This window comes from Bos indicus x Bos taurus, chromosome 14 (genome assembly GCF_003369695.1).
Source record: "Bos indicus x Bos taurus breed Angus x Brahman F1 hybrid chromosome 14, Bos_hybrid_MaternalHap_v2.0, whole genome shotgun sequence".
NCBI classification, from domain to species: Eukaryota; Metazoa; Chordata; class Mammalia; order Artiodactyla; family Bovidae; genus Bos; species Bos indicus x Bos taurus.
Window position 1 is genome coordinate 32,561,549 of NC_040089.1, and position 11,211 is coordinate 32,572,759.

At 38.5% G+C, this 11,211-nt stretch overlaps 1 protein-coding gene across 2 annotated transcripts in view; it reads left to right on the top strand.

The window, feature by feature from the left end:
- Positions 1–10,649, top strand: part of PREX2 (phosphatidylinositol-3,4,5-trisphosphate dependent Rac exchange factor 2) — a 302,468-nt gene extending 291,819 nt beyond the window's left edge. For both annotated transcript variants that reach the window (XM_027561133.1, XM_027561132.1), the window contains one exon: positions 5,120–10,649. In XM_027561133.1, the coding sequence (XP_027416934.1) occupies positions 5,120–5,256 (137 nt within the window). In that variant the 3' untranslated portion in view covers positions 5,257–10,649. The remainder of the gene's footprint in view (positions 1–5,119) is intronic.
- Positions 10,650–11,211: the final 562 nt, after the last annotated feature.

Genomic DNA, 11,211 nt, shown 5'->3' on the forward strand with positions numbered 1-11,211 from the left:
AATCAATGAACTGAATTCAGAAGATGTGGTATATATATTATATATGTATCAGATCAGATCAGTCACGCAGTTGTGTCCGACTTTTGCGACCCCATGAATCGCAGCACGCCAGGCCTCCCTGTCCATCACCAACTCCCAGAGTTCACTGAGACTCACGTCCATTGAGTCAGTGATGCCATCCAGCCATCTCACCCTCTGTCGTCCCCTTCTCCTCCTGCCCCTAATCCCTCCCAGCATCAGAGTCATTTCCAGTGAGTCAACTCTTCGCATGAGGTGGCCAAAGTACTGGAGTTTCAGCTTTAGCATCATTCCTTCCAAAGAAATCCCAGGGCTGATCTCCTTCAGAATGGACTGGTTGGATCTCCTTGCATTCCAAGGGACTCTCAAGAGTCTTCTCCAACACCACAGTTCAAAGCATCAATTCTTCGGCTCTCAGCCTTCTTCACAGTCCAACTCTCACATCCATACATGACCACAGGAAAAACCATAGCCTTGACTAGACGAACCTTTGTTGGCAAAGTAATGTCTCTGCTTTTGAATATGCTATCTAGGTTGGTCATAACTTTCCTTGTATACAAATGTGTAAATGTATGTATACATACACACAATGAAATACTACTTAACCTTACAAAAGAATGGACTTCCCAGGTGGTGCTAGTGGTAAGGAATTTGCCTGCCAGTGCAGGAGACCCAAGAGATGTGGGTTCAAACCCTGGATAGAAAATGTCAACCCACTCTAGTACTCTTGCCTGGAGAATCCCATGGACAGAGGAGCCTGGTGGGCTACAATCCATAGGGTCACAAAGAGCTGGACATGACTGAAGCAATTTAGCACGTAAAAAAGAATAAAATTCTGCCATTTACAGCCATGTGGATGGACCTAGAGAATATTATGCCGAGTGAAATAAATCAAATACCATGTGATGTCACTTACATGTGGAATCTAAAAAATAATACAAATGAAACTGCATGTAAAACAGAAACAGGCTCACAGACATAGAAAACAAACTTGTGGCTACCAAAGTGTAGAGGGAAGAGGAAGGGGCACGTTAAAGGTGTGAGATAATAGATACAAAGACTATATATCAAGTAGATAAGCAACAAGAATTTATTATATAGCAAGGAACTTATTGTGTACCCTTTATACTGTAATAACCTATAATAGAATAAATTGACAAATATACTAAATCATAGTGCTGTACCCCTGAAATCACACAATGTTATAAAGCATATATATTTTAATTTTTCAATAAAGAACCATGATAGGAATAGCACAGATTGCCATGGGAACATAGAAGAGGCACATAACTGAGCCTAAGGATGGAGGGGAGAGGTCACAAAGAATTCCTGACCCCATCAGCATGGTAATTAATAGGTGTCTTCCTGAGCTGATGCAGTGACCCCAGTGCTGAGAGAACACATTGCATCTGACAGCTACACCTAGACTTCTATGACTGATGATTCAATGTGATTTAAGAATTATACAGAGCAAGGCTGGAGACATTGGCAGGGGCTGGATCAGGAAAAGACTTGTACCAGACTGAAGAATTTTCAAGGTAACACGAAGCCAACAAAGAGCCATGAATAAACCATCTTTCTTTCTGGAAGACTTGGATTTTAGACTTTATGTCTGGCAACGTTAGGAGGAGTCATTTGAGGACAAATGAGACTGAAAGCAGCAGATGCTTTGGACACTACTAATCATTGTAGGAGGGTAGTGAAGAGGAAGATTCTAGGATGACCACCAGACAGATCTCTGGTTTGGATGACAGTGGTGAAAGATTCTAGTCACTGAGATAGTAGATACAGGAAGAAAAGCATGTGTAGGAAAAGATGATGAGCCTTACTTGGTGATATTACACGAGGCCCAGTGGGACATGGAGATGCCACTGTGGTGGGTGGTGCAAACGAGGTTCCTCCTCCTTGTAACTAGCACACATTGACTGGTCAGAGCAATAAATATGTCTTCACTAAGAACCAGATATTACATTCCAGATAATGGCACACTGCTCTTATTTTCTATTACATTACACACTTTGGCAAGTATTATGTAATGAAAATTTGATTTTCTTCATTTGCATAATTAGAGTTTGTGTGTATTTGTATCATATTCCGGGAGTTGGTGACGGACAGGGAGGCCTGGTGTGCTGCGATTCATGGGGTCGCAAAGAGTCGGACACGACTGAGCAACTGATCTGATCTGATCTGATCTGTAGACACAAAACGATTTTGGGTCCAAGCTGCTAACATGTGACCTTACTTAGGATATTTACCTTTATTAGACAGTTTTTCCATCTATAAAATGGAGACAGTTGCCTCAGGACAGAGTGCCCAGGTAGTGCTCCTGCGTACTCAGTCATGTCTGACTCTTTGCAACCCAATGGACTGTAGTCTGCCAGGCTCTTGTATCCATGGGATTCTTTAAGCAAGGATATTGGAGTGGGTTGCGGTTTCCTTCTCTAGGGGATCTTCCCAACCCAGCGATCGAACCCGTGTCTCTTGCATCTCCTGATTGGCAGGCGGGTTCTTTGGGACAGAGCAGTGTTGATAATTTCATCTGTTTTGTGGTCTCCTTTAGCACAGCTCTTCTTTGTGCCTTGTTGAAAAATGAAGGCTGTGATCTGTGTAGACTGAAGTTTGAGAATCCTACTGTCTGCAGCCTTGGATTTGAGCTGGAAATACCAGCTCCAGGATGGCTGCCTGAGCCCAACAAGAAAAGAAGAAAGTGGAGCCAGAAACCAATCTTTATCTTGTAGGGCCCGTGGTGTGCACGAATGGCATGAGGATGTGGCAAAAGCCCCAAATGTCGGGCAAACAAAAGCCTCCGTTCCCTCACTGTTTAGATGCCAGAAAGCAAACGGGTCAGCACAGAGTGAAAGTCCAGCTCTTACCTATTACATCTTACTACAGAGCTTGATCTGCCTGTTCGCAGTCCCCAAAGCCTGAAAGTTCCATTACAAATGTGTCTGGACTCAGATAACCCTGAGTCCCTTCCAAGAAACCTCTGCCAAGTGGAATGTGCCCAGCTCTGCTGCAGTACCCAGAGCTATTACTTCATTAGGTGAATGCAGGGAGTAGCCTTTTCTCCAAATTGCGAGGCAGTCTTTTCAAAGACTGCTCTACCCAGTGGCATTAGCCGCATTATATGGAAACGTGCAGTGCAAGGTAATGGCAGGTGGCTTCTCAGCCGAGACCTCACGGGGAAGGATGTTTGCCACCCAGCTGACTGTTCCTGTTCTACATGAGGCCTTTGCACTCATTAGGCTGCACTGTCAGGAAATAAAATGAAATTAAAGAGAAGAATGGTCCCTTCATTCTATTATTCCAGCTCTGGGAATGCAGTTTGAAGCAACATCATATCCTTCAGCTGCACAAGCAGCTTTGAAGTCTGTCAGCTCAATTTAACGTATGCTTTTGTCCAGGAAAGATGAAATAAGCTTTTCTGGTGTGAGATGTCCTTATTTCAGCATTCATTTTCTTCCGTGGAGATGACACATACCGTATTAAACACCTTGCAGACTCCAAAGGCAATTCCTTCTTGTCTGGGCTTCCAGAATGGGAAAGTTCTTTTGTTTAACTAGATTTCTAACTTGCTATTAAATCTTTTTCATTCTCCCCCACCCTTTGATTTTGAATGACCCTGGGATTAAATGTTGAAGGGAGAGGAAGTTTATAATTTGCTGAATTTGTCAGCAGCACATTTAAACTGTGTTCAATTTCATCTGTAAAAGAAAGTGACTTAGCACAGAGACCCCTGGGTTTGGAGTGCTTTTAACACAGAGCAAAGTTGGACTTCTCTGGCAGTTCAATGATTAAGACTCCATGCTTCCAATAGGAAGTGTTGGTTAAAACTCTGGTCAGGGAACTGGCTTCTCACGTGCTGTGTGATGTAGCTGAAAAAAGAAAAAAAAAGAATGTAAAATGGAGCAAAGTTGAAATTTGCACCTTATATTTCTAGAGCATAAGACTAAGCTCTGAAGTAGGACCAGCAAGCCACATTCTTATCGAGGACTCCAGGCTTACAACCAGCTTCATTACATCTGCTGGTGTTCACTCAAAGTGTGAAGGTTAGTCACTCAGTCATGTCCAACTCTTTGGGACCCCATGGACTGTAGCCCACCAGGCTCCTCTGTCCATGGGAACTCTCCTGGCAAGAATACCGAATGGCTTGCCATTTCCTTCTCCAGGGGATCTTCCTGACCCAGGGATCGAACCCAGGTCTCCATTGCAGGCAGATTCTTTACTGTTTGAGCCACCAGGGAAGCCCACCTGTTCTATCAGCTTTGGCCTTAGTAATGCGTGTGCTCTATGCATCACTACTGAAGCAGTTATATCCACCTTCATTTGGTTCTGGAGTTAGGAGTCAACCATTCAGAAGAACGTGAAGCAATAGAACTTGTATCATCTTCCAGGTTCTGTGCTCCGAGCTTTGCCTGCATGCTGTCTGGTTTCAGAAAACTAGACCTGAGAGGCAAAGAGAGCATCTTGGGGGCATCTCCACCAGTTCAAACGGATTCCTTGGCCCACTTGAATCTCCACCTGATTCTATTGACAAGGGAGTGACAGTGTGGATAGAGCTGGGCAGGTGTTCCTTAGGAAACACCAGCTCCTTGTGCCTTGAAATTCAGGCCTCAGGACTGTGTCTCATCAGCCTAGCCTTGACCAACTGTCAGCACCACCAGGATGGTACAAGTGAGGCAGAGTTCTAGAACTTGGAAAGTCAGGAATGACTTAAGAGAGAAATGCTATGTTGCTGCAAGATAATCATAATACATATGATGCTAAGTACCTCCTAGATTTCAGAGCATCACTTTTGCCACCAGCAAGGTGAACAGCCCAGATTGACAGCACTGGAGCAGAAGCAGCTGGTGTAAAAACAGCAGCATTGCCTAGTCAGTGGGCATGTAGATGTGCAAAGAGACGTGGGTGTTTCGTAATAACAGAACCGAAATTTTGAAGTTTGCTAACGCACATGCAATTTTTAGTGAAATAGGTGATAGGACCTTGACTGACTCCCAAACCAAGAAGTTCTTGTCAATGTATTTGTCATACCAATAAAAACATCTCAAGTGATCTAAATGTGCTGGGTCACTGTTACACCTTCCCATGCCTTTTCTAGGCTGTACAAGCTGTGTGAGCCGCCTCCTCCGGTTGGAGAAGAATGAGGAGCATCTTCAAGGAACCAGACAAGCAGAAGCTTCTGAACACTGGATGAGACAAAGGACGTGCTGGCTAAACATCCTCCACTCAACGTAAAGAAATGGACTTTTTTTCTCTGACTCTTTCATCATGCTGTAAATAACTAATGTTCAGTTTGTACTTAGATGTTTGTGCTGGAAAAGGATAGAAGTCCATTCAAACAACTCAGCTTCACAAACTGATCTCTCTCTGTGTTAACATGAATTATCCGTCCTGGAGATTATATGAAAAAAGATCCAAGATGAAACATTAACCATTGTGCCTCCTTTCCCATTTATTGAAATTACTATATTGCATTCGCTTTTCATCTTCTCCAAATGGAGCACGTAATGATGGATATTTCCACTTGAAGAAGTCTGTCATTGGAGAACCTGGTCACACTTTTCAGGTGATCACACAGAAATGTGGCAGACGGCAGAGACTGGGCGTCGTAGGTTTTTGGTCTCCTGCTTGCATCTGAGAAAGTCGTTTGTGGGTGAAACGTGAGGAGCATCCTTTACTCTTTTTCAGTAAGAGAAAGAGTATTTCTCAGTAGAGGAGGAGAGAGCTGACTGAGGCCTCCAGCAGCATCTTCTTCCAGCTGCTTTCAGGGACGCTTTCTGCTTGGGGAGAGGTCCAGTGAACCAGTGCTGTCCTTGGTCTCTGAAATGAACATGGCTTCCTTGGATAATGAGTCCTGAAGCTGGGACGTAGGTGTCCAGGGGTGGGGAGAAGCAGGGATTGGGAAGGATTGGGAGGATGACTAGGGTGAAGCAGGGGAAAATAAACCTATTAAAAAACTCAACCTTTAAATTTGAAAGATACCTGAAAATCTTGTTCAGGCTTTCATATGCGATGTCAGACTCTTAGAGAATACACCATACTGAGTGTGTTTCTATCAAGGTAGTATTTGTATAACATGAGAAAATAAAGCTTTATTTGTTGAACTTTAAAAGGACTATTAGAGACCTTGATAATTTATGAAAGTACAAGGTATATTCTATTTTCATTCTAAAGTTTACATAATGTTTATCTGTCTACATTGATAAAATATTAACAATGTTTCCTTAGCATAGTGAAAATTGTAATATTGATTTTAAATCTATAATTTTTCAAAACAGTGAAATGCCCCTGCTGTGATTGTGATACTTATGTGGATTTAGATTAATTTCCAATATGGAATGCTGTCCATAAGTAAAGTATTTACAAACCATTATTAAATTTTAATTTATGAAATTTGGTGATAGTTTTCAAACTCATTAAAAAGCTTTCATCACTAGCACTTGTATATTCAATAACAGAAACACTGTATTATGTATTTATGAGGTCTTCATGTCCTGGTCAAGGTAATAAATGTTATTTCGCATAGAAACATTGAAGACTTTCATGATAAGTACATATTTATAATGAAAAATAAACCAACATCAGAGTTTTCAGACAAAAAAGTTGAACACTTTGAATTTAATGAAGACATAACCTTAATATAAATATTTGCATTAAATGTGTTCTTAACTTTCAGGGCTTTAACATTTTTGATACTATTGCCAGTAATCCTGAAGGTCCATGAAATTAGTAAAGTGTGATGTTCCTGTTACTGACGATTTGATTACATTTAACATGGGAATAATGAGTGAGCAAAACTGATTAACTAGCAAGTACTTTTCATGTTGTCATTACTGTTCTCTGATCACCACCCTGGAAGCTGTATTCCTTGTTAAAGGTCTGAAGAGGCCACTTAAACATTTCAGTCATACTTTGTATTTCATGGGAGAAATTATCTGCTATTGTAGTGTTTATAAATTAGCATACTTTAAGATTGAATCTATATAATATAATGTACTTAATACTATTTTAAGGGTTAAACATGGTGTAAATGTACCATCTATCAATGCTTGGCACTTAAAAGCTCAAAAGTTAGTGATGACATGTTACCATCAATCACTGTGATTTTTTTATTGTAATGAAACCTGTAGCTAAAACCTAAGTAATTTCTATGTGCCAAGCAATACCTCCAGGTGCTTTGCCATAGTTTCTTGTTATTGCTTCATTCATCCTCATGTTGATGCTTTGAGGTGATATTCTTAGCATCACCCCTGTTTTACAGTTGAGGAACTGAAGCAAAGAATGGTCCAGTGACTTGCCCAAGATCACATGGCCAATAAGTGGTAGAACCAGGGTTTGAGCCTAGGAAGTCTGCTTTCTTAATACATTGTGTTACTTTTCCTTATTAATAGAGGAAATGTTATAATACTGCCAGTTATTTGTTAGTAAAGTTGGAGTTCTGTGTGGCGTGGGCCATTATATTATACATATTATGTTAAGAAAAAAGTGAATGGAAACATATAAAGTGCCTCTAAATATATGAAAATCACAGGATATGCTGGACATTTTGCCATTCTGTATACACATTATGAAGTAACCTAATGCTATTGCAATCTGAAAAGACATAATCTATTCCTCATAATTGAAGATAACAGTTTTAGACATGTTTTTAAAGTCTTGAATAGTACAATATATAAAATTGGACTGATTCCAAAACAGTGGTGACAGCAAAAAATCATGTGAGTGAATGAATAAGGACAACTCTTCAACACCACTATGTACCTCTGTGTGACGGTGGGTATTCAACTGACCTGCAGCTTTTATATAAGCTCGGGCATGTTCAGGGTGGGGTGACCCTAGATTGGCCTTGATGTGACCATAGACTGGCCTTGAGTTTTTAGAATGGGTTTACCTGAATGCTCACATACTGTTCTGAAACCAGTGTACCTTTAAACGTTACAAAAGCCTGCTAACAGTTCTTCCAGGTTCTCCCAACTTTGCAGTTTAAGTGTGGACCTCTGCCTCTCTCCACCTAAAACAGAAGGTCACGCCTAGAAATGTTGGTTCTTAATATGGGGCTGAATCATAAATACTTGTTAACTAGTAATTCATAGTCAAGAAATCTGAAACATTCCATTGTACCTTACGAAGTTTTCTTATTAAATATTAAAAATTAATATTAAAGGTATGAGTAATTTGAGGAGACTAGAATTTTATACCTATTTCCATTACATTTAATGAAAAAGAATGGAAGAAAGAAGGAGGAAATAAAGAGGGATGGAAGAAGGGAGGGAGGGAAGAAGAAAGAACCTTTGTACTGGTTTTACTTATACTGGATATGTAATGTTGAATTTAGAATCTAGGCTTTATTTTATGAACCAGTATCCCCATCTTCGGAGTCTCATACTATTTTTTATCTTTTCAAATTACATTCTTCTAGTGATTTAGAGTCCCTGTGCATTCAACGGCCACTCTTCTTACAGCAACAATGTTCAATTTAAAGTTAGATTAACTTCTGATATTATAACATATACGACATTGTAATGATATTGGTTCTGACTCTATTAATTTAAATTTTGTGATGAATTCAGAACAGCATGATACTGACCTTGGCATTAACTGTGAAAGCCAAGAAAATGAACAGATAAAAAAATCCTGAGTGGCATATTAAGTCATTTAGGAAAACAAACTATTTTCTACTCCTTGGACACATTTTACCAGCAAAACTAATTTTATTGACTTGGAAGCATTCCTTTGAGTTACTGTATGTATTTGAAAATAATAAATGTGTAATTAGAACACTACTCTTTCATTAGTTCAAATAGTTCCTATGTAGCATGGTTAGTGTAGAATAGAAGGCATATTTTTATTCACCTACATATTCAGTAAAACATAAAGTTGAAATTTTAAATGACTAATTTTAATTTAAGTCATTTTCATTTACCTTTTACTTTAAAGGTCATTTTTAGATTTTCTTCACTAGCTGACTTTACAAATAGTGAAACTAACCTTTAGCATGTGATTACATTGCTTCTGAATTTTAAAATTTATGTTTAATTTTTAAAGGCTTTTAAAGTGAATTATCATACAAAATGATAGCTCAGTTATGATCCCAACGTTAGTAGTAGTTACTTGATTAACAGGTGTATATATTAATCGATTTGCTGAATGAGTTGTCAGTTGTCCTATGTAAGTATGAAGGCAACAATTTTGGAAACGGTTTAGGACCATCTGGACCTTAAGAAAAATATTCTGTATTTTATAAAGTTTTTCACATTTAGAGATGAGCTTCAGAAAAGTTTCATCCTTTGTGAAGCAGACGAGTTGGGATGAGCTTCCAGCAGGTGTCTGGACCAAGAATGGGCTCAGGCTGATTCCTTTTACATACAGGGGCCACAAACTTTGAAGGTGCTGTGATTGCATAGTAGTTATTGTGGTTAGTCTTTTGTTTTCGAAAAATTTTGCTACTTAAAAGTTTTGCTTTTAACAGTAATCTCAGCGTTCATTTTGCCAAGTTGTGCTTGACCTCCTTCACTCAGGATAGTTTGCTTCTCTCACTGAGAAGACATTTCTGAAGTCTACTAGCTATACTAAGAGATAAATATATATTTTATATATGTATATTAATATTTATAATGTTTTGTTTTTATGATAATACATTATAAAAATGACTTAGATTCTTCTGTCTTATTTTGTATGAAGGTATGAAATATGGAGTGGTTCAGTATATTGAATGTGTGTCTAAATATGCCGTAAGTGTCCCTGGTAGGCCATCTTTCGATGACTGGCGCTAGTCGGGGCTACTTAGTCTGGAGTCTATTGATCTGGCTTTGCCATCAGAGGTAGTTGATTAAGAACAAAATTATTGAATTCTTAAATGATAGTTCTAGTAGAAATAGAAAGCTTTGGACAGTTCATTTTGGGTCAAATAACAGAATAAATATTATCCACTCATGTGTTCATCCAACAAACGTGTTTGAGAATTCACTTTGTGAAAGGCACAGTTGGTGGGCTGCCTTTATGCATTGCATGTATTTGGTTCAAAAATCTTCTCAGTGTCTCCTCCGCGTTAATCTCCTTTGTGTCTTTTTCCTGTAATGACATTATTTGTAATGCAAACTTATTCTAATACCATGTAGGTATCTATGTTGTGTAATTTCAAGAATACTAAGTTGATAAAATGCTCTAGAAAGCATACATTTAAACTTAAGTATCTAATCCCTCAAGCAAATTTACTAGAGTTTCAGATGAATATATATTTTTGTAACTGCCAAGTAAATGAGTAGAACATAGCTTTTTTGTTTAAAAATATTTTTATAAGTATGCATTTACACAGTATTCATTATTTTAAACATTAAAGTATCAAGTGGGTTCTATAAATAGTGATTCTTTTGAATATATCCATATTTAACATTGTATAACACCCAAACTGTAATGACAAATGTCATATGAATATGTTATTATAGTAGTGTGTTTTTTCCTTTGTAAAATATGTGTAACATAGTTTGAATCTCTCAGTATTTTGTGCATGGTTAAAATAATCAAGTGTATTATGTATTTTATATCATTTATTTTTGTCTGCATAAAAGACTAGGATAGTAACATTGTATCATGTGTCGAAAATAATAAAGTGAAATGTAGTATGACCATTTCAGTTTCCATCTATTTAAATTTAATCAATTCCTGTTATATTTTCACCTGTTTAAGAGACAAAAATGTGCATGAAACAGAGCTTTTCATCCTTTAAGAATTCACAAGCTCAATAGAAGAAACTTTGATAAACATGTGAAACAAATCTACAAATATGAACTAAGGTGAGTTATAGAGACAGTAACTGCTAGGGAAAGAAGCTAAATAGGGGCAGGAAAGCTTCACAGAAAGAGACTGTGTGCTTCTTGAATTAATGAGCCAGTCTATCAAGGTTTACTCAGTACCTGTTATGGATAAGCCCGTATCATGGTTGCTGAGGGTGTTATAAATGCATATGATTTCCAGACTCTACAGTTAAATAACTTGGTAATATAAATGACTATCATAGTGCACAAACTAAAATGGTAATTACCAACAAAAGGCAATACACACCAATACAAAATGAGAGGTAGGACGATGAGAAATATGTGCCATAGAAATACAAGGAATTCAGATTCAACCCAACGTCTCTTTATTGGGCATCTAGAAATTGCTTAACAGGTTCTGAGCTAAGCTGGATAA